Source organism: Leptonotus elevatus, chromosome 2, assembly GCF_054856555.1.
Source record: "Leptonotus elevatus isolate MCC_2025b chromosome 2, RoL_Lele_1.0, whole genome shotgun sequence".
NCBI classification, from domain to species: domain Eukaryota; kingdom Metazoa; phylum Chordata; class Actinopteri; order Syngnathiformes; family Syngnathidae; genus Leptonotus; species Leptonotus elevatus.
Window position 1 is genome coordinate 32,384,514 of NC_141240.1, and position 23,042 is coordinate 32,407,555.

Consider the following 23,042-nt stretch of genomic DNA (forward strand, 5'->3'; position numbering starts at 1 on the left):
TATCTGGCTTTACATTTACAGTATTGTTAAATCTAATAAATACCCCATAGTACCCCTTTTTAAGTGGTTTGTGCTACTGGTACATAAAAATACACACATTTAATGTAGCATTTTATTAATTAAAAACCTCTCTGACAGTGTCATAAAAAAATAGCTATTATCTTAGAAAGGAAATAGTACTATAAAACACCACATTTTCTCACATGGTCGTAATGTGAATCTAACCAAACGCAGACATGCCCCACTGTTTGATATCTGTGGGGCATTGTGGGTACTTCTGCAGGGCTTCTATGATCTGACTGTTGTCCAGTGTAAGTTTCATCAACTGGAATTCGCGCTGAGTTTTGGCTGAAGAGCCGTCAACAGGTCGGATCATCTCCAGCTGCTGCAGGTGCTCGAAGGCCTTTGGAAAGCAAGAAAGCTGCTGATGACAAAGCTTCCAGGTGAAAGAAGTTTTGAGTGTTTGCACCCACCTTCATGACAACAGGCTGCTCGAAGTTATACATGGAGTTGGACTTTCTCTGCAGGAACTTCTTAAACTCTGAAATTAAAAATGGGTCAAAAAAAAAAAAGAGAAGCATTGGTATGTTAATCACACGTACCATTGTGAACCATCTGGAAGTTGAAGGGTTCTCCTTCATAGACATCATTGAGGTGTTTCATGGCGATGACCAGGCAAAGCTCCAGGATGGAAAGACCTGAAAGAAAGCAGATAATGCCGCAGCCTAAGTTAACATAAGGGTTCTACTACATACATGAATGACAATATTTGATATATCGTATATTTTACCATGAAGCATATTGGACTTGGCATCACTGAAGCAAAGTCTGCTGGCTTCCAGCACGTCAGCAGGCTTGATAGTCGGATTTACGGTAGAGATGCGACTTAAACACAACATCTGGAAGGAAAAAACATGATCCAACTTTGAGATATTTGTTCAAATTTAAACATCCCTGCCAACGATGTAAAGGTTTCAAAAGTATGGGTCCACCCCACTCCCGAGACATGGCAAATCCAAATTTGATGCCTTGAGATGCTTCCTTAATAGTCACCATTCACTTATTAATTTTGGTCAATGTCAGATGAGTGATAATTCCCTCACCAGCAGCATGTGCAAAGAGCGGAAGTCTTTGCTGAAGTTATAATGTCGCCGTAAAATCTCCTCCACTGATTTGTCTTCACAAAAACTCTAGAGACAAAACACGAGCATTAACAGTTACAAGATCCCTGACGACTTTTGAGCCACCATCTGTTTGCTTCACCTGCACGCTGCTGTTCCACTCTTGAGCGAACCTCCTGTCGGGAAAGTCGTCAGGCAGGCTCAGCTGGGATCCCACGCGCTCGAGGTATTGAGTGAAGCTCAGGCTGTTCAGCAGGTGGATCTGACGATGGGAAAACCGCGATTTCACCCGCTTCTCCAGCAACTCCAGGACATCCTGGGAACCAGCAGAAGCACCATGAACTCCACCGTTTTTACATAAACACTGACCCAAGTCTCTAAATCATTGACATTAGGACGTCTCACCAGCCTGCAAGTGAGTCCGACCACGGCGACCGGCGCCTGGGCCGACTGAGACACATCCAACAAGTTGTAGAGCAGAGTTTGATTCTTGTGATGAGCGAACAAGTCAAACTCATCCAGGACGAACAAGACTGGCCGCGTGGTGCTGCGGTCGCCTATGGACAAACACGTGTCAAGCCAACAACGGGGAAAACGACGCCACGGATTTATTAATAGCACCATCTGCAAGATGCGATCTGACCTTTCTTCAGTGCCTCCAGCAGGAAGACCAAGTTCTCTGCAAAGCTCCCCTGAAAGCAATCACATTCAAATAAGCATTCATGGAGCAGTTCACCTTCAAGTGAGTGGAACTTTTTTTGCATCAGCAGGGTATGTTGGTCTCAACTTCTTGAAACAGTGGAGCCATGAACCATTTCATACTGTTCACAAAAATAGCCACCACTTCTAAAAGGGACAGAATGGGAACTAAAAGTCGGGTTTGTGGAAGGCATTTTCTCACAATCCCTAAATGATCGTGTTAACTAATAACCATATCGGAATTTTCACTTTTTCTCTGTACATTTGAATGTGAAGACATAACCTAGAATGTTTTTATAAAGAGAACTGTTGGAAAATAATAATTAAATAAATAATTTTCAGTTAGGGGTGTACTCACTTTTGTTGCAAGCACCATCACAAGACAGTGGCTGTGTGTTGCTACTTTACAGTATAATAAATTATTTACATAAATGCAAGTGGTGTATTCACTTTTGTAAGAAGCTTTAGTATTCTCACGTCAAAAAAAAAAAAGTTAAACCATTAGAAATTATCTAAACAATATTACATGTTACATCACATTCACTTTTTCACTGAGTTAAAATTATGCAGACACTCACAAACACTTTGTCCCCAACAACATTTTCCAAGTTGAGTTGTCGGGTTATTTCTTTCAATGCTATTCGGTCGTCAGTCTGCAAGAGGCCTGCACATACGGACAAAAGATGTTCTAAATGGACTGCAGCCAAGGAAGAGTATAATGGGAGGAATCAGGCGACATACCGTTGAGATGGACCTGCAGGAGGTTCTTCTGTACTTCCTTTTCCTGCAGCAGGTCTCTTAACACGCACTTGAGGAGCTGGAGGCAAAAGAACACCGGTGGATATGACGGTACCATACTGAAGAGATGAAAGAGGCGTATTTATGTGATCTCACCGCAGTTTTCCCTGATCCCCTTGGGCCGATGATGAGCACAGAGTTACTTTCTCCCTGGATTGCAGTTCGCTGGAGCAACCCCAGCAAGTGCCTGAAATGAAAACATGAATTCTGGGAGATGTGATGAACAACATGACAGAGAGGTCGTTTAAACTTACTTGTGTTGGGACTCTGACGCCTCAAGCCTGCTGGGAAGCTGATCGTGGCAAAGTCGCTCCCTCAGAAGCTTCTGAAGCTGTCATTGAAAACATGCATTGATCCGCAGTACACCCAGACATCAGTGACAATCATTCTTGCTATAAATGACCAACCATACTCTGAAGAAAGTCAACAAACCTGTGTGATACATTCTCCGATTGGCTTTGGAGCATCTTTGGCCTTTCGTTTGCTCATGATCACGTGACTCTGGAACGAATGCGTCAAGGAGAAAACATTTACAGTAGTAGAAAAGAGAGGGCATGCACTTTGACAATAATGAGAGATACGATTACATATTCAAGAACACGTTTTTGGAACATCTACTAAAATTGTGGCACGTCCATGTAAACGTCTTTTTTCGATCGCAACCACGTTTATCCTTTCAACTCGCTTCACATTAACAAGTCACACGTTCACGTTGTTTTACCTCATATCCTCAAATCACTACACTGATTATAAATCCAAAACACACCAAAATCTTCTTTTTTTTAAGTACAAAGTGACTCAAGCTCGCAGTCTGAACCTTCGCGGGAAAGAAAAAGGCTCATCCATGTACTTCCGGCTTTTTACTGCAGTTCCGTTGTTGTCATCGCTGATTGGTTGTGAGTCATCCCTCTGAAATCTCCCCGCCTTTTCAGAAATGTAATAACACATAAATGAAAATTGTACAATAAGTGTTTTTAAAAAACAAAAATTTATTCTCAGGATTACCGCAAGATAATTATGAATTTTGTTTGACATTTGGCACGATTTCATGAGATCCACATGTAGTTCTTCTTAATGTCCATACTGGGGCACTGTGATTAAACGCTTTCTATTAGAAATGAGTAAGTTAAAGGAAATCAACACTACTTGTAGTTCTCCACCATGTCCACACGATGACATAAACTAACCCTACTGAAATAAAATAGAATATCAATCCAGCCATTATCTTTTTTTTTTAATTAAAAAAGAAAAGAAAAGTGTATTGTGTTCTCGAGAAGGAAATTGGATAGTCGGAATTTGTGACAAACACAATATTCAAAAGTATACACCATCAAAGACAAAACATTAAAAACCACAATATCGTCCAGCATTTAAGAGGTCCCAATTGAAATTTTACATCAATGTGAGCTGAAGAAAGACAGATATTAACGGTGTTGGCCGTTGTAGATGTTTAAAAAAATAAAATCCACCTCAATGGTGAAACAACTAGTACGAGTACTGTACTGTACTGACCTTGAATATGTAATAACTTATTAATATAATCTTCATAATACCAAATAACAGCAATACATAAAAATAAAAAAAGTATTACGTATAAAAGGCGACAAAAGAGTTTGTTTTTGTTTGGATTTGGATGCAACTTGGACGTATTTGACTCAGAGACTCAGAGTTCAGTGGCACGGTGTGATTGATTTGAATTTAAACAGCAACGCTGGGTTTCAGTGGTCATGAAGTTGGACAATATGCTTTGATTTGAGTTCCTTCCACCTCTGTACTTAGTATACGACAATTACTAAATAACGCGCACGAGAGCTTTGATATCTTTATTATTATTGGGAAAGTTGTTCATGTTATATTTTTTTCAGATAGACGATAGCGTGTTGGGGCTTTTGGGGGAGCATCACCTCTCCAATGTGCTGGCGGTCCCCAGCGCGCATGCGCAGTCGGGCTCTCCATCATTTCCAATCTCCCAGTGTAGAGAACCAGCAGAGGCAGATATAACTAATGGGTAGGTTTCCTTTTCTCCCCCTTAAAATCAGAAACAGACCTCGGTTGGACTATTCGCTGTTCTATCGTCAATGTGCATTCACTGTGGTACTCGGGTAAGAACGGAGTGTTACGTGTAGATTTGACGAGGGCATAAACGTAGCTTAAAGCGTCTCTTGTGTGTCTGCAGACGCAAAGGCTTTGCACGGTTAGCTAGCTAATCGTAGCTAGTCGGGCCTAGCTGTGGCCTTGCGTTGGCCCCTTGGCTCGAAAGCCGTCGCGGGCCAGGCTAAGCTTCCCTTCGACATTTTGACGTCGGAATGTGACACACGTGTTTTCACGCTCCGCCCCGGAGACGGCTCAGTAAACGTAAAGCGTTGTGGACGTTGTCCAGTTTGGCAGCGATGCGTTTTCGTTTCAAATCGCTATCGCTGGCTAACGGTGGCTAGACAGCTGACGCTTGGCATGCTAACCCCCCAGCTAGCTGAGTAGTGACCACTGCATCAGAGACGAGCCTGCTCGTGTTTTGTTGACACCGTCACTTGTTCCTCCGGGTGGTGTGTTAACTGATCGTTGTACCCCGAGGCAGTTTATAGAACCAGAAACTCTGAATATGATGTTAATGGTAGCACCTGGCTGGCTAATGCTAAATTGCTAACTGGGAACCTTTTGGTCTCAGTTGTTGGTTAACGAAATACATTTTGGCGTCGTTCACCTGCCGTAGGACGGTTGAATCAAAAAGCTACAGCTCTCGTGTTTCCAGTCTAATCTTAGTTAGTGTGGGCTCAGTACGGTTTCTAAACTGAGCTTTGTGCTGTGATGCTCGTCTCATCACCTGGCGTGCTCAGATGACTTGTCAGTATAATGAGCATCTCACTGACAACATGAAACTACACCTATGTGTTACCGTTCTTGCTTTACCTAGTCAACAGAGGCCCCACATGTTAGCTGCTTGCTCATGCCCACACAATGATGTTTTATATATAAACTTGCCCATCAGAGACTGGAATGATTTACCGAAAAAAATGAGAAGTATTTTGTTACTTGACATTAATGTGACTAAATGGCATAATACACTAGGTTCATAGTTGTGCATTTAAAATCGTAGCCCAGCTGACTAGGAATAATACAGATATTCTTTTTTAGAATGGAAGATTTTGCTGTGTGCAACTGCAAACTACAGTTAAGACCTACTTTATATTGCATCACATTAGGCATCTGTGCTCCTTGATATTTTGTTTCTCCACTCTTTGTTGTTCCACCACACAATATTGTATATGAGAAGTGACCAGCTACTAACGACTCAGTTGATTTTATCATGTTTTTATTTTCATCTTTTTCACTCCAGTGATTATAAATCTAGTATGAAGTCACGTTATAGTCATAATTGCCGTCATTGGAATAAACTAGCCATAAATTGGACAGTCGTCAAAATTAACTGAACGTTAAACATTACTAGATTAGTGTTGCGTAAATTTGACCTTGTGTCGAGTCTTTGCTTCATTTTTTGGCGATGACGTTGCAACATTGAGTTGAGTATTAAAAAAACGTCACATTTAAAGTAGCCTGTGTGACCCATGAGCATTAAAGTACAATTAAATAAACGGTTCCCTGAGGTAGAGAAAATTCCTGTATCTTATTTTTTTTTTATTTGAAATACTCTTTTCGCCTGCCCTCTATTTTCGAGTCTCAAGTGGCACCCCTGGGCCCAGCTATTGGATGCTATATAATATTCCAATCTTTAAGGGTACAGTTCAGAGTGTTGTTGAGTGATTGTATTTTCTTGGACATGAACTATAACAAAACCATTTTTGATTGCATTTTCTTTATTGAAAATTCTAAATAAGATCTTGAACGTAGCGGTGCTTCCTCTGATTAACGGCTGCCACGCTTGCCGCCACATTTCATACCACCTCAACGCGCGCACCCCCCCCCCTTTTCTTCTTTCGATGTATTGCTGGCTTAGCTGCCAGCCAGCCGCTCCAGATATGAGTCAGCAGCACCAGCGGTTGCAGGGATGCTCTGTCATTCACAGACTCAAACAATCAGCTCGGTATAGCAGGCAGAAAACTTGAATGCAGATTGTTTGCTTTCCCTCGTAAGAGATTATATGATTCAAAATGTTATATTTTCCCTTTGTCTAATTGTTGTACTCTTGTTCAACCTGTACAGGAACCGTGGGAATACCACAACCCAGCTGCCTCTGGGAAGCAACATGTTGAACTCGCCCTGCTTGTTCATCTGACACAAAGGACAAATGGTACCAAAAAGTTAAGGTGAAGGTGTGCGTGTGTGAGGGGCTGTGTAAGGCACACCCTTTCCTGATCATCTTCCTGAGTGGGATGGCTCTGGACGACAAAAGGCAGTAATGGAGGTCTTTGTGGCAATCAACACTGCAACCATGAAGCAGCTAAAAGGGTAGGGTCGCCCTACCCGACCGTTGCACCCCCCCCCCTCCACCACCCCAGCCCACCTTCAGAGTCCTGCACTGTAGCCACCCTCTGACTGTTGGAAGACAAACATGGCGTGCGTTGCAGAGACTGTGGTGGATGTCTGACAGAAGTACCTCTGAGGTGTGAGCGCAAATCCAGTTGAGCAATGAATGGCGGAAAGGACTGTGAGGCGGGTGATGAGAGGCAGGCCGTCCCTGTCCAAGTCCCCATTGGCTGGCAGCGCAAGAGGGAGCAAGGCGGCATCCTGTATGTCAGGTAGGAACAGCAATTTAAAGGGAAGTTTGCCTTATATGATAAAACATGAATCACATTAGCTTTCAATAGTTTAAATGTTTGATGGAATATCATGACTAGGTAATTCATCATTTATTTTAAGTCTACCACATTACAATGGCGTGAAATAGTAAATAGCACTTCACCGCTCGTCGCTCATTTGACATCATCGTGACCTTGCTAAGCTTTCACAATATACAGTAGACCATGTCATAATGTTTGTAATCAATACATGTCAGGATCTTTCCGGGTGGCAGGAAAATGATTGACTGCCACTGACATCAACTGATAAACGGATAAAATAAAAACGTCTGTTTGGGGTAGCACCGTCGGTCAGATATACCACTAATTTTTGTAGGTATTCTTTCAATTTCCTTTAGCACAATTAAAATAAATCACGACGGAAACTGTGGGGGGAGTAGGATAGAGGTTAGTCCCTTCTAAAGGGATAACCTGGGAGCCAAAACTCCATCATCAGGCTTGTGGAAGTCATTTTCTGTCAGTTATGTACAAAATGTTTGTATAAGCTACAGAGCTGTCAAAATTAATTGATTAATCGACAACTAATTAATTATTAATTATCAAATTAATCGACAACTATTTTAATAATCATTTGGAGCCATTTTTTAATTCAAAATTGTCCAAATCCGCTGATTTCAGCATATCAACGGTAATTGTTCACTGATTTCTGTAATCCTTCATGAAAGAAGACTGATTATCTTCTGTATTTAATCAAAATAAGACATTTGCAAACGTCTGCTTTTACTATGGAAAACAATGACCAAACCGGTAACATAGTACAACATCAACCCCCCTTTTTTAATCACTATACAAATACGAAGTATGGAATAAACACCAGTCACTAGTTAATAAATAGCAACCAGGGGAAAAAATGCTTTTGTAATACACTTTAATGCAAAATTAAAATTAATTTGATTAGTCGATAATCAATAGATTAATCGATAGTGCAAGTAGGTTGTCTTTGAGTACTTTAGCAAAACATAATGACTAGGCTGCATGCTAATGTCAGCTTTACAGCATGCTATCCATGTCACCGTCAAAAGAGCACCTCTGTGCTATTAATGCAAGCAACTAAAGTCAGTTAATTAGCCAGTCCTTCAATAATCATCTAAGTTTTGTCTTTTCCACCATGTGTGTTTTTGAAGAATCATGAAAACAAAAAAAACATTGTAACTGTCATTACCTGAACTAGAAAAGAGAGAGCTGTTAATATTTTGTACCCTCATGGAACTAATTTAGGTAAGCAAAATTTGTATTGGCTAATGCAATGTCTGGCCAGTGTGTATTTTAAAATATAATGTTATTGTCATCATTTGTGTGTGTGTGTGTGTGTGTGTGTGTTTATTCAAAAAGGTACAAAAAGGAATTTGTACTAATAAGGACATCCTACAATGAATATTACACTCCATTTCAATAAATAACTGAAACCACTATTGTTATTGTTGGTTGGGGAGGTTATTCAGAATTTAAAGATTGCACAAGTTTTGACCAAATTTGAAACCAGTCATAAACCAATCAGCTAGCGCGTGGACTGACGGGTAGGGTTGTGTCGCAGGCCTCGTTTCTTCTTGAACACACACCGTGGGCTCATCACAATGAACTAAACAGTTGGCCAGTGTTAAGTTTATTTTTAGTGTTGGAAAGAATCCCGTCTACGTTTTTGACCCTGGCCTGAAACTGTCACTGTTCGCATGCACACATTCGCTCGTGTGTTTTTTACATTGCTTATGAAATCTTAAGAAAAACACACACAAAAAACAGCCCAACTTATTTGAGTTAAAGCGTCTCATTGTTCCATTCAGATGCAGAATATAAATATGCCAATGTAACACAACAAATATTAATACGAATAGTCGTTCTTTTTGTGCTTATTTCCCAAGTTTAAAAAAAAAGTTGAATGCAAACATTTAAATCATTTTCTTAAGCTTTCTGAACCAACATATTGAATGGTGTGTTATGAATAGGACTGTATGTTTTTTTTTTGTGTGTGTGCAGTCCCAGTGGTTCAGTGCTCTCCAGTTTGGATCAGGTGAAGAACTACCTTCTAACAGATGGAACCTGCAAATGTGGTCTGGAATGCCCACTTATCCTCCACAAGGTATTCACTGCAACCTCTTGTTAGAAACATGCAAATCATTCAAATGCATTCTTCAAATGGAAGCCAAATGTGTCTTGACATCCTGTGTGTGGTGTTACAACCGTCAAAATGCATGTTCTGATAAAATTTTGGTGCTTAATTATGAAAAGGTAGCAGTAATCTAACCCATTTTCCAACTTTGCTAAATCCATCCCTGTTGTATCACACCTGTCACGGAAGGCAGTAATTAATAATTTAATTTCATAATTTGTCTACCGCATATTAACTCATTAAGGCCGTGAGCGGCTTCTCCCTTAAAACCCGGGAGAGCGGATATGTCATTTGGTTTTGATTTGACCAATTCTTGGTCTCTTAGCCGATTTAAATTAATCAGAATATGCACAAAAATTGTATTCGAGCGTTTATGGTTGACGCAGATTCGCGGGGGTTATGAAATAAATGACGCGATTGGCGACGGTGCGGGAGGAATTTGAATCAGTGTAGCGACTCGACAGTGACATATTGTTAAGAGATATGTTTGTAAACAATGAGGATGTTGAAAATGACGAAATGGTTGATGAATAATTACCACTCGATCCCCCGAGGTTATTGCAACTGCGCTCCAGTGCTAAAGGTAAATATATTTGGAGTTATATTCCTACAGATACGACATTTGTTTTTTGATTTAAAAAATATATATATTGAAGGTTTATAATAATAAACTTACGTTTTTGTGAATGCCACAGGTGTAAGCTTTGAAATGTTTTTGGGATTATGTTTCTGCTTCAGGGGCTGAGATATCAATTATTTTTAATACTGTTGAATTTCCAGGAAAACTTCTTGTTTTCGGGGGGGTGACTCAAATGGGTTAAACACACAAAAACATCAAGCGCCACCGCTGTGAAATATTAATTCCTCATTAAATGAAATGATTGATTGATTTGAGCCACAAATCACTATTCTTTTTCCTCAGGTGTTCAATTTCGACCAGGTGGCGATGGTCAAGCAGAGGACAGCGGAGGATGTGAAATCAGACGAGGATGTCACCAAACTCTGTATTCACAAAAGGAAACTTCTGGCTGTGGCTACGCTGCACAAGAGCATGGAGAGTCACCCGCCTCTCACTCTAACAAGTCCTGTTGGAGGTATGTCTTGTAGAAATGTAGAATGTTTATTCTGAGAGGACTCACAACCGTCTTCTTGGTGGTCCTCTCAGTAATTGAAAGGGAGTGAAAACATGTGACATCAATTAGTCATTGTCTATTTTGTGCCAAAATACCAAAACATTAAGTCAAATTGAATGTGCTTTGTTTGGTTTCAAGGTACGCATTCTGTGGTTGTTTCGCACTCCGTAAGTCATCGAGCAATAAGGACGAAACATCACGATGCCCTGCCAAACGCTGCCGGCCCAGACTGCAAGAATCCTTACAAGATGGTGATGGCAGCTGGCCACCAGCAGCAGATGTTTCCGCCTCAGGAGATCGGTGGAGGCCAGCAGCCCGAGCTCTGCGCTGGGTACTCTAGGCCACAAAGGTTGCCCAGCAGTGATCCAGGCCCCAAATCCCCTTACCGGGTTGGGTATGGAGGCATGTTGAGCCCGCCCGTTTCCGGCACAAAGCATTGTGCAGATGGCTCACAGTCACCCTGTACAGACACTCTGGCTAGCCCAGAGGGCTTTCAAAGAACCAATCCTTGTGCATTTACAGGTGCTGGCAGTCCTAGCTCAGCTTCCATCCATGGAAACTCCAGAATGCCTCTTTCACCACCTAGCATGATGCTCCATGGCTCCCCTGTGAGCCAAGTAGCCTGTGCCATGACAGGAAGGACTAGCACACCGCTCTCACCCACCGCCACTGCCAAAAGCCCCGTCATGAACAATATGCCACGTGGAAACTTCCCCTATGGTATGGACATGCCCGGTGCAGCCTTCCACCATAAAGCACAGCCTCCTGTGCATCCCGTACCACCACCACCTCCTGCTGTGCCACCCTCATGTGTCTTGCAAAAAAGGCAGTTGACATCTGAAAAAGACCCCTTGGGTATCCTGGACCCTATCCCTAGCAAGCATATTAGCCAGCCCGCAGCCAACACCCCAAATTTCCAGTCTAACATCCACACTCAGGTATCAATGATGAATGTAAACATCCCTCCTCCTGTCATTGTCCCCTTGCCAAGTAACTTACCTTTGCCCACGGTAAAGCCTGGGCCTGTGGGCCACAGTGGCCAACTTCAAAGGACTCAACAGAGTGGTCCAGCTTCTTCTATGTCACCATCCCCTGTCACCTCCCCCGTTCACATGGTGGGATCCGCCTTAGTACGAGTGGAAGCTTCACCCCATCGCTCTCGGTCTTCTTCAACCTCTTCTGACCACGGGAGCTTTGCAATGCTATCAGGGCATCAGGCTCCATGTGGCACCATGAAGGTCCCACCTCGATCCCCCAGATCGGCCATGGGCTCTCCCAGGCCAGCTATGCCCTCCAGCCCTTCCACCAACAAAAATGACACAATCCACCAGTACAGAGATCCCCAGCTGCTTTCGTCAATTGGCACCCTTCAGCACAACAACACCATGTACTCACCCACCTCATCCTCCTCTTCCTCTTTGCCCACTCCTAGCGCTTCCCAGAAGGGTCAGGCAGGATTGCTGAGGATGCCTCTAAACCAGATTCTCAACCAACAGAATGCTGCCTCCTTCCCAGCCAGCAGTCTCCTGTCAGCAGCAGCCAAAGCACAGCTAGCACATCAAAACAAACACAGCACTACCGGTGGGGCTGCTGCTGGTATTGCAGGCGGTGGAGGAAACGGAGGGGGTGGCGGGCACCCTGGCTCAATGAGCGGTCATCCCGGCATGGAAGGACACAGCACTTTAAACCCTATGCTCCCGCCAAACTTCACCATGCTGCTCAACTGCCCTGAGGGTCAGAGCGGTCGGGCGGCTTTGCGAGACAAGTTGATGGCTCAGCAGAGGGACCCCATACGCAAACGAAAGCAATCGTCAGGTAGCGCATCTGTCAACCACGACGGCAGCAGCAACAACAACATGGTCTATAACGTGCTGAACAAACCTAGCATGGGAGGACCACAAATGGCAGCCGCCAGTGCAGAGCAGATGCGAAAGGTCAGTCGTCTTGGAAACCTCCCACCAAACGCCTCCATGGCTCAACTTCTCCAGTCCATGAGCAGCCAGAGTTCCCACAACGTCGGTGGCAACAGCCACCACCCTGGCCTCAGCCCAGGACCTTCTCCTCAAGGGGTTACTCAGCTCCACTACAATGACTCCACATCCAAGGTTCCTGGCGGCCCCCAACAGAACCTCATGAGCCAGCAGAGGCTAAGGGTCCAAGTCGATGGCATTCAGCACTGTCCGAACATGGATGCTGCAGGAGGTCACTTGGGCTCACGGTCAGGTCAGTACCCTGACATGATGGCGCAGATGAAAGCCTCTACCCTGAATAACTGTGGGCCTATGGGTTCCACTAGTGGACTAGTAGGCCCCGATGGCATGCCACTCGGACGCCCACACACTAATCCCCCACCACTATCCCATTCTGGGCCTCACCTCTCGCAGCACAACCTCCATCATCATAGTGTAGGGCAGACTAACATGGTGATAATGCCGGGTGGAGATGGAAGCTGTACGAAGACCATATCTGACACAGGTGAGGAGCAACAATCAGAAGCTTTAATATTTCAAACATTATCTTCATCACAACACAGCTGTGTTTGTCTTGGCTTGGTTACATCACAATTGAAGTGCCTCTCCCTACAAAGAAACAGTAGATTTAATTTCTCTCGTTATACCACAAGTCCACTTTCATTTTTATGGTAAGCCTAGGGTGGCGTGAATGTGTTTCTAACTTTGTGAGCCAAGTCAAACCAAAATATTTAGCTGTCATTCAGGCTGCACCAGTAATTCTCAGCTAATGAGTAGGCCCAACATCACTGGGAGCTAATTGTCAGTCAGTCAGTGTTTCTCTTTGCTGTTATTGTGTGCTTGTTGACCAGCAGTCACTGGTAAAAAAAAAAAAAAAAGATGGAACGAAGATCTGCGTCATGGTTTAAGCAAAATGGCCCAGATTGGTCACTCTATATAGAGCTTCTCCTAGCTGGTCACTGTAGTAACGATAGACTCTGAATAGGGAGCAGAGTGAAGCCTTTGATGAAGGTTTAGGCATATATGTGTGATTGAATGATGTAGTTGCAGTGACTTGAGCATGTGCTTATGTGAATTGATGAATCTAAATCTATACATTTGGTTTGACACAGTACTATGGGAAGACTTTTTTTTATCTGGGGGGCGGGGCGGGGCGGGGGGGGGTCTCAGTCGTGGTACTTGCGTCTCCTCTATCCTCAAGATCCACAAGTGAGGGAAGGCGAACTAACATTACATGCAGTATATCTGGTTGCGACACGTTTTGTTTTTTTAAAACCCCTAGGCGGTATTGTGACCCGTTTTGGGCTTTTTGATGGTTCTGACCAGGCCATTTTAAAATAAAATATTAATACATTTGTATAAAATTTTCTTGAAAACTTCTTGGTTGGCGGACAGTTTACTTGGGTGGCCCGCCCAAGTATTAACATGGTGTGGGAAATAATGCATTTTATACATCGAAGGTAGAATCCGTTTAATTCATTCTTAACTAACATTTAAAGAGGAAGTCAACTCAAAAGTTTTTTTTTAATTAATATTTTCTATGCAGCCCCACTAGTCTAAACTCTTTATTCTGATTGATATGTGAAATATGAGCTAAGCAGCAAATTCTATGCGTTTTTATCCATCACGGGGGTGGCCATTTTGCCACTTGCTGTCTACTTAAAAAGACGTCACATCACAGTTGCACACTTATTTCCCTGCATGATAGCAACCTCCCCAAATAAGATAATAATAAACAGCAGCAGACCCCAAAAAATGTTTTATTTAGGAGCTGTGGTATTGTGGAATTAACTTTTTAACCAACTAATAGATGTAATATCTCCTGCAGCCATTTCAGGTGGCTTTGTGATGCAGCTGTGTGAAAATAGCTTTGTAGCATTAGCCATCTGTGCCATATTGCTAGTGAGCTTTGATTTACCCCCCACCTCCCAACACAATCATCAACAAATACTCCAAATGTCTGGGGGTTTACAATGAACATTGTAAACCCCCAGCCACACACACCCTGCCACCTAACTGACCAGCCCACATCCCCCAGCAGGCTAATATCACACTGACCCCCCCGCCACAATCCACCCAGCAAACTCCCCCAACAAGCTTCCTGGCAGCAGACAGCACCACCAATCATCACTCGGTTCCCATGGCAACATCCCCCGGCAACAGCCGTCACTATATCATAGCAGTAGTGGAGGAAGGGGGAAGGGGGTCGGCCATGTCATTGCTCTTAGCGTTGGGAAGGAAGAAAAGAGGAGGGGGGGGAATTAACAGACACAGCTGCCCTTCAGCTACGCAGTATCATACCAGCTGCTCTCGCCACCACACACACACACGCACACAGGCTTGTCTGCTCCGGCTTTGTCTGCGTAACACTGCTGCTCGGTTGGGTTCATTTATATATGCGTGATGCCCCCCCCCCCCCTTGCTTGCTCACGCCACCATTCACTTTTCCTGAAATAATCGAAATAGGATTGGTTTACTTTATTGGGAAACAAACATGCGCACACAGTACAGAAACCACAAAAACATACGTATCTTTCCCCCCAAAGTATGTTATTTGAGTGCAGACCATAATGTTAAACATCAAAGAGTTTATATGTGCAACTTTCCCGTTAAAGCAGGGATTTTCTGCTTAGATTTTCTCACGGGCCCGTATGTCGCAAAACAAGATGATTAAGTACACACAGACTAATTATTGTATTCATGAGCAAAAATGGAACACGGGAACCTTTCTGTATTTGTTTTTCATATAAATTGAGCAACTCTCCAGATGTAACGGAAATTTGCACACACATGCAGAATCTATATGGGAATGCCAGTCATTAAATCTCTGCAAAGATGTGGCTCAAGTTATCTAGAAAATTGAACATTGCTTGTTACTCTCTGGAAACTTTGTGAATAATTGGAAGTCTAACATCAATTTGGAAAAAGCAGCTTGCTTAGCTTTTATGAAAACGTCTCATACACAACTTCTCTTTTGGAATAATTTATTTTGACTATTTGTGCTTTCCATTACAAAGAAAAATTGATAGTTGAATATTATTGCCATTAGTTCACTGACCGACTTGCTGTCTCAGCAGGAAGTAGTTTGCGAAACTGTCAATGTTGAAGACTGGCTGTCTGATCCAATAGTCTAGGGTGTTTCTCGGTTTGCCACATAATTGTACACATACAACACTGAATCAGTTAGTGGATTAATTTTATTTTCAGTGCATAAACAGACAGTTTGACATTGACTATGTTGAGCTGTATCTAAGTTGTCTGTTGATATATCCAACAGTTAGGGGTGTAAATTCATCTTTCTTCAATCCAGCAAAGTCTTACAAAATGTCACAGTTGTGCATGTACCGTGTAATGTAGATTAATCAGTGTAGTTATTACCATTAAGACCTTAATCTTTTCAGACGACTGACGTTACTTTCTCTCGCCTTTCCTCTCCATGTCTGGCGTGGTACATCGTAGGAAACCCCTCATCCCTCGGCCTGCAGCCTCACATCAACACTGGCAGAGGACGGATGTACACGCAGCAGGTCATGCAGCAGGGCGGACCCTCCCTTCCAGCCTACCAGGGTCAGCAGCACTTCTCTGACAACCCACCTTACACAGACGGCAGCAATGCTAACGTTGACTCCATGGTTTGCCTCTACCAGAATTACCAGGTGGGATGATTGGATTGCATTTCGGGTCTGTGCCACCTCCAGAAGATGTCATGCTAAATGTTACTTTGTGATTTACAGCAGGGAGTGATGCCACATTCGCAGTTTAGTGAGGGGCAGCCACACCAGGGCGAAGGCTTACGAGCTCGAACCCCCGGCTCCAGGGGACCGGAGTCTGTGGATGCCATCTACAGGGCTGTGGTGGATGCTGCCAGTAAGGGGATGCAAGTAACCATCACCACCACAGTAAGTGGGACCACACAGGCAAGCCCCATGCCTGCCCTCAGCGCCATGAGTGCCTTCACTGCCTCCATCGGGGAGCCCGTCAATCTCCCCCAGGCGGTTAGTGCGGTTGTGCACGGGGAAGGGGAGGTTTTACAACAGCAAGCCAGAACCAGGCAGTTGCGGCCAGTCGGCGGCCAAAAGAATGTGGATCCAGGGAAGAGCACTCCAGATGGTCCAGAGGCCAATGACTACTTCCGGTCTCCTGGCCGTGGCACTCCCAGGGGACAGTGGGACGGGGAAATTCATCACGGCGGCGGCTTTGACACACATAGTAACAGCGGTGTCTGGTCTGGGGAGGAATTCCTGGAGTGTTCCACCCAAGTTAGGAGTAGTCCCTGCATGGAGAGACGCCCCGCCCCACCCTGCTCCACCAACGGCTCCAATGACCACAGTGTGGCCTTGGCTCATGGCAAGACCTTTCTTGACGATAGCTACCGCTTCAATAACTGCAGCCGGACGCCCGCTAACTACAAAGAGCGTCTGGAGCAGACTGTGGAACGTTGCGCACACATTAACGGCACCACCCCGCTCTTCAACAGCCGAGCTTATGGAGAAGTTCTTGGACCCCCGCGGCAGGAACTAACGGCTGACGACCAGTCTCCCAGCTCGTCCACGAGCCTTGAAGGACCTCTAGCCAGCGCCAAAGACTACAGCCACTACAACGGCCACTTCAACGGGATGGCGCCCAGCCCCTCGGACACCAAGAGTTTGAGCAGCGAGGAAGACCTGCGGCAGCCGGACTCGCCTTCCTCGGAGCTGCTTCACTACCGCTCGAGGACCTTCAATATGGGAGAGCTGGTCTGGGGCCAGCTGAAGGGCTTCCCCGCCTGGCCAGCCAAGCTGGCGGGGGATGAACAGGTGCACAGTGCTGCCATGCAACTGCGAGATCAGGCCAAGGTGAGACAACTGCACAATGGCAGCAGCATAGTAACTCCTGTTCATCTTCAACTCATTCAATCCCCAAAACATGTAAAAACTGTTTTTAATACTTTGTCCTTCCCTCCCAAAAACGTGTTTACACGGGTTTTATTTTATTTGTATAAAAATTTTTTATGCAAGAGCATACAGAAGGCTTTGATGCAGTCTCTGACATGAAGAGGTGGCTTAAAGCAATGGTAGTTATAAAAAAAAAAACAGCCAGCAGGTGACAGCAGAGTATAAGAGATCAGCCAGGGCCATGTTGCAACAAGCTCTTTTTGTCAGTGTTTACGCCAGGAATGTGAATATTGATGAAACTTAGCTATATTCTAAAGCCTATTGTTGCAAAATGGAAACAGTTACAAATACACACTACATGGTAGTACAGTGTTGACAAATCAGTGCTTCTATTTCTTCCACTCAATTTCTTAAAAAAAAAATACAGAAGTGATTCAGTGGCCTCAGGTGGGGTTAAGAAACTTTTTTTTTTCTCAAGGGGTGGGCGTTGGTAAAATAAAGCTTCGGTTGTGCTTCTCAACCTCATAGCTCAGACATATGAAAAACACAAGAGGTAACTCACATGTACTAAACAGCCAGTACATGCCAAATATTTCTGCAGCTCCTTCAATTGCCTCTTGGCAGAAGTTTGTATCTTTGTCTTTCTTTCCTTTCATTTATTTAATTTATTTATTGTCATTAACTTATTATTAATGTAAGAGGGATATTTTCCTTGTTTTTGTCTTCTCTTTATGATTGTCCTCACTGTCTTTCATTACAATTAAATGCCTAGGAAATTCTTTTGTACACTTCTCCTGACTGATGCCTTTGACTAATGAAATCCCCCTTAGATGTGACTACAAAAAGGTCAGGAAAAGCCTACTAGAACTTCTGAACTTTAATTTTCGTTAATCTAAGGCTCTTATATTAAATTGGCAAGTGTGCATTCAAAATGAGTTTGAATGTTATTGGTTAATTCTGAACACAGACAGACCTCTACTTAAAAGAGGGTGCGCACACTTCTGCAACCACATTGTTTATTACCCCTCTCGACAAGTTTTTTTTTCTTCCTAACTGCACTTTACAGTTTATTTGTCATTTTCTAATTTGAACAGGGATGTGCAGACTTTTTATATGCACTGTATGTGTTTATATACTGCTAAGTTCACTCGTGCATTTCAGATTGTGGATGTGAGTCATTTTTAGGAGGTGTGTGTTTTTCTAAATGATTCGTATTACCCTTCAAGTTGGTGTGACGTATCCAGGGAACTAATTGATCGGAACAGCCGTAGGACAAAAAAAAAATGAAGTTTCGTTTTGTGTCCATCAAGGTTGAGCCTGAGAAGCTGAAAACTTTAACACACGACTTGGAGGCGCTAGACCGAGCTGCCAAAAGAGGCTTGAAGTAAGCAGCATTGTTGTTATTTCTCACAACCACACGGCATCAAACTATGTCGTTCATAAATGTTTGCTTGACAGGCCGGGGAAACTGAATAATCACTTGGAAGCTGCTATCCACGAGGCCATGAGCGAGCTGGACAAAATGTCGGGCACGGTGAGTCCAGTGACCAAGTTGCGTTTTTTTTTAGGCGGTCCCGTGTTGCGCCTTGCTCCGTCTTCACATTCGCCCTCTCCCTGCCACCAGATCCCGTCAAGAGATCGACAGGTGAAAATGCCCAAACCCAAGAGGAGGAAGATCTCCAGATAGCAATGAATGTGTCACCGTCCTCCTCCTCGCTGCCGTCTGAGCTGTCCCAGGTGCTACACACTGACGCTGCGTGTTCCCTCGCTGTTGCGTGACGTCATCATAGACTTGACTTGCTGACTTTTGTGGTGCTGGAACGTCCGATCACCATTTTTACTGTAGTAAAAAGAAAGAAATGGAAAGAACCGTCAAAAAGGTTGCAATTTGTCTACAGCTTACTGAAGTAACTATTTTTTTCTAGTATAAGATATGAAAAAGACAAAAAAACAAAAACAAGCGATGAGCATTACCTTACATATTTAAGACAAATAGACAGTCCAAATATTTCTGATACATTTTCATGATGTAAATAGGTAATCCTGAAATGTCATATTATTAAGAAATGTATGTAAATATTGTAAGATGTAATGTACAAGCGTACCTAATGCACATTTTATCTTTTGTTGTACAAAAACAAAGCAGAAGTGTACCAATGTCTTGGTTTCTATTCAGACGTGCGTTTGCAGCGGACCGCACGTGCGCGATAAATACAAAAACAGCTTTTATATGACAAGCACTACGACCGTTGCTTTCAGTTTGTTTTTGTACACCGGCCATGGACAAAGTTCTGTTACTTCATACCTGAAAGTGTTCATGGAAGAAAAAAAATACAGAATGAACTTTACCAGCAGAAAGTGTTCAGCCTTATTCGCAAGCGCGAATTTAGCAAAATCTGCATCACAAAGCAGAATTATCTTCATCGTGACCTTTTTGCATTTCAAGACTTGAAAATTTGGGGAATTATTTACTTTTAATTTTTCTCAACTACATTTGGGGGGGGGGGGGGTTGTTGAAATTATTGTTATTTGAATGTCATTGTTTTTCCTACCGTTAACGATAAACAAAATTAACACTCGAGGGGTGAGACATTTTCACAATTTGGGGCCTTGTTTGTAGTTTTCTTCCGTTTGCTTGTTGTAAATTATTCCTGTACAGTTCTTCATATTTATTTTAAGCTTTACAAATATCCTAGATGGCAATAACACTACCAAGAGTTAAAAACTCAAGCCTTATATGTGTATATGTATGTTTTGTTTTAACATAAGACTAGAATCATGTATTCGTTCGTACGGTCCCGTTTTATTTAAGAAGTGAGCTTAACACTTGTTTTTGTACCATAATGTTTAATTTATGAAAATGCTTGTGTGAGAAAGAAGGAGGATGCTGTCTATGTTGGTAATAAATTTCGTTTTACACTACTTACAGCTCCAAGTAGACGTCATGACTTGTTCAGTCACATTGCGGCCAACAAGCTGAACTCTCCACACTATGAAATCAGTGCAATAAACCAAAACTCTCCTCTTTCAAAAAGTCTTGCTACTTAAGATGCTCACAAAGAGTCATCGACCCTTTTCAAGAATGTCATTTTGCTGGTACTGCCCCAGTCAAACCTCTAAAAAGACCAACACCCCTTGACCTTTCCTGTCCAAATAGTGTCCATGTATGCTTTCACACCAAAAAGCAATCTTGAACAAAAAGCGCAGAGGAGCCCCGAGGTCCGACTGAATCACTGCAAACAAACGCACACTTTTGAGGAACAGAAACGCATCCTGTGCAACTTGAAGACGTTTGCAGCCATGTGGCTAAATCTAAACCTGACGTTCACACCTACCAGTGGATGTCCTCATTGGCCACTTTAAGCGTAATCCATGTGGAGGAAATCATCCAGCGGTTTTTGGTGAACACAAAAACTTTTTGGGTAAAGTTCATTCTGTCTCCCGTGTGTGTTGACATGCAGGAGCCTTACGTGTGCCCCAGCTCAAAAGTTGCGGTGTGTGTGTGTGTGTTCTTTTGTTTTGGTTTGAGTCATCCTCTTCCAACCTCTGTCAGTATTTTATTTTTCAACCTGTGAGTATATATTACCTCACTAATATATACTTAACGGATGAGATTTGTGTGACGTATGATGTGCACTTGACTGCTCCAGTTTTTTTTTCCTGCATTTATGTGGCCTAGATTTTCAATATAGTTTGTCAGAGTCCATTATTTTGATATTGTTTGGACTTTTTTTAACGGTTTGATGTACGCAGCATTTTTGTAAATATTGAGACACATTACAGATCATGCAGTGATGTAACATTTGAAACGATGTTGCACAGATGTCTTAAGATATTAAAAACTGGTCACTCTTACTTGAACAACCTGCCTGTTGTCTCTCTGTATTGTACTTGGTGGTTGACTCTCAATGTCTTACAGTATTCGATAGTAAGAATACGATTCCCCGGTGGAACACCTCTGTGTGGAATTGGGAGTTTTTTCTAGGTATGCAAATGCAAAATGTAAAGTACACGCGAGCATCTGTTTTTGTACTCCGCCCTCTTGTGTCCGGATAGTGCAATTGCTGCTGTTGTAAATGATTTGCGGACGTGTTGTCAAGGTGAGTTTATAAACAGTACTATACATTTGACTATTACGTAAGTCACAAATTAATTACTAATTTTTTAGTTTAAGAAGTGGAGAAGTAGGCGATAGAATGTGGCACTGTACCCAGTAGTGTTAATTTCGTCAACGAAAACGCAACAAAAATAATTTCGTCAACATATTTTTCACCGGACTCGACTAAACTAAAACCCTCATTAATAAACAATAACTGGGACTAAATCACTATCAGTATGCATTTTCGTCAACTAATGAAGGCGAGACGAAAATGTACTTCACTTAATAAAAACTGGACAAAAATTATTACACATTTTAGTTCATAAACAAAAACGAGACAAAAATTCTATGATTTTGTAAAATCTTGTCTCTGCTAATCTGTCACTGTGACACTGTCATGCAGCTCGCGATACATGGAACAGACACGAGGTGGATTCACGGTAAAAAGTCCACAAAAAAATAAGTAAATTAAAGATATAATTAGGGGTGGCAAAATTAGTGCATTCATTTTGAGTTAATTTAAAGTTCCTTTAACGGCGCAATTAATGACCGCCTTTTACTTTGAAAGCCTGTACTGGGGGAATTCCAGTTGCAACGCAGAAGACACGGCCACGTCAAAATTTAGCAATAATACATTTAATAATAATGCATATATTTGTGGAGACTGGGGTCAAGTTGTATTTAACAATTTTAAAAATGTGCATAATTTCACTAGTTACTTCATGATAAAGATAGCTCTTAATATGAACAGAAAATGAGCTGTCACCAACGTCTTACAAATGCAATTATGCCATCTAGGCAGAAAAATTACCTCAACACAAATTTTTTTTACAGTACAGCTTTTTAATTTTAACTCAATTTTATGAATTATTATGAAATTACTGTATCAAGGATTAAAATATGCAGCCATATTTCTATTAGTTAAATTTTCCCACTTTTATGTTAAACGTATGAAAACGTATTTGTGATTAATCGTGAGTTAACTATTGAAGTCATGCGATTAACTCCGATTAAAAATGTTAAGCGCCTGACAACCCCTAGTTATAAGATAATGTAACATTAATCCAACGGCTATAACGTTCCAACAATAATGTTAATCCGACTGCTAACTAATGCTAGCTAAATTGCTAGTTTATAGCATGGAGCCATCCTAGCCACTTGTTGATATACTGTAATTGTGTGTGGAGTTGTTTTTTATCAAAAAGATGAAAGAAAATTGTCTGAAATCGTTTTAGATCCGACATGTTCAACATAATCTGCTGACAAAAAAAGAAAAATATTACGGGGTAAAAAATGATTGCCCTGACTGCCCTAAAACTTGACTAAAACTAAATGAATACAATTGTTTTCTTGGACTAAAATAAAGACTAAAATACTAAATTTATAGTTAACTAATAATAGACTAAATAAAAACGGGATGAGGTTGACTATGATAAAAAAATAACAAGTGTGATTGAAACTGGACTAAAACAGAATTTTTTTTAAAA

General features: G+C 42.4%; 2 protein-coding genes across 4 annotated transcripts; one reads left to right on the forward strand and one right to left on the reverse strand.

The window, feature by feature from the left end:
* Window positions 1-98: 98 nt before the first annotated feature.
* orc4 (origin recognition complex, subunit 4) lies at window positions 99-3,482 on the reverse strand. Its single transcript, XM_086068788.1, has 14 exons — window positions 3,340-3,482; window positions 3,051-3,119; window positions 2,873-2,949; window positions 2,715-2,805; window positions 2,562-2,637; window positions 2,399-2,484; window positions 1,765-1,813; window positions 1,527-1,678; window positions 1,264-1,437; window positions 1,104-1,190; window positions 791-899; window positions 603-698; window positions 474-541; window positions 99-403 (listed from the first exon to the last, which is right to left on the reverse strand). Exons 2-14 carry the CDS (start codon window positions 3,105-3,107, stop codon window positions 221-223), a joined length of 1,305 nt encoding a protein of 434 aa, XP_085924914.1. The 5' UTR covers window positions 3,108-3,119; window positions 3,340-3,482; the 3' UTR covers window positions 99-220.
* A 1,073-nt stretch (window positions 3,483-4,555) lies between these two features.
* On the forward strand, window positions 4,556-19,967 carry mbd5 (methyl-CpG binding domain protein 5). Of its 3 annotated transcripts, XM_086069605.1 has the most exons (10): window positions 4,556-4,626; window positions 6,777-7,312; window positions 9,347-9,449; window positions 10,402-10,573; window positions 10,751-13,087; window positions 16,042-16,238; window positions 16,317-17,417; window positions 18,767-18,840; window positions 18,915-18,990; window positions 19,081-19,966. In XM_086069605.1, exons 2-10 carry the CDS (start codon window positions 7,203-7,205, stop codon window positions 19,141-19,143), a joined length of 4,233 nt encoding a protein of 1,410 aa, XP_085925731.1. In that variant the 5' UTR covers window positions 4,556-4,626; window positions 6,777-7,202; the 3' UTR covers window positions 19,144-19,966. The 3 variants fall into 3 exon arrangements, with proteins under 3 accessions (XP_085925731.1, XP_085925729.1, XP_085925730.1); XM_086069603.1 differs by having other exon boundaries at window positions 18,915-19,967; XM_086069604.1 differs by having other exon boundaries at window positions 4,600-4,720; window positions 18,915-19,967.
* The last annotated feature ends 3,075 nt before the right edge of the window (window positions 19,968-23,042 follow it).

What these genes read in the sequence shown, in the direction of transcription:
- orc4 (XM_086068788.1), bottom strand. Translation starts at nt 3,107, where the DNA reads ATGAGCAAACGAAAGGCCAAAGATGCTCCAAAGCCAATCGGAGAATGT. An exon ending in TCGGAGAATGTATCACACAG is followed by an intron (nt 2,950 to 3,050) that starts GTTTGTTGACTT and finishes TTTCAATGACAG; the next exon opens with CTTCAGAAGCTTCTGAGGGA. An exon ending in CAAGTCCAATATGCTTCATG is followed by an intron (nt 699 to 790) that starts GTAAAATATACG and finishes GCTTTCTTTCAG; the next exon opens with GTCTTTCCATCCTGGAGCTT.
- mbd5 (XM_086069603.1), top strand. Translation starts at nt 7,203, where the DNA reads ATGAATGGCGGAAAGGACTGTGAGGCGGGTGATGAGAGGCAGGCCGTC. An exon ending in GGCGGCATCCTGTATGTCAG is followed by an intron (nt 7,313 to 9,346) that starts GTAGGAACAGCA and finishes GTGTGTGTGCAG; the next exon opens with TCCCAGTGGTTCAGTGCTCT. An exon ending in TCTAACAAGTCCTGTTGGAG is followed by an intron (nt 10,574 to 10,750) that starts GTATGTCTTGTA and finishes TTTGGTTTCAAG; the next exon opens with GTACGCATTCTGTGGTTGTT.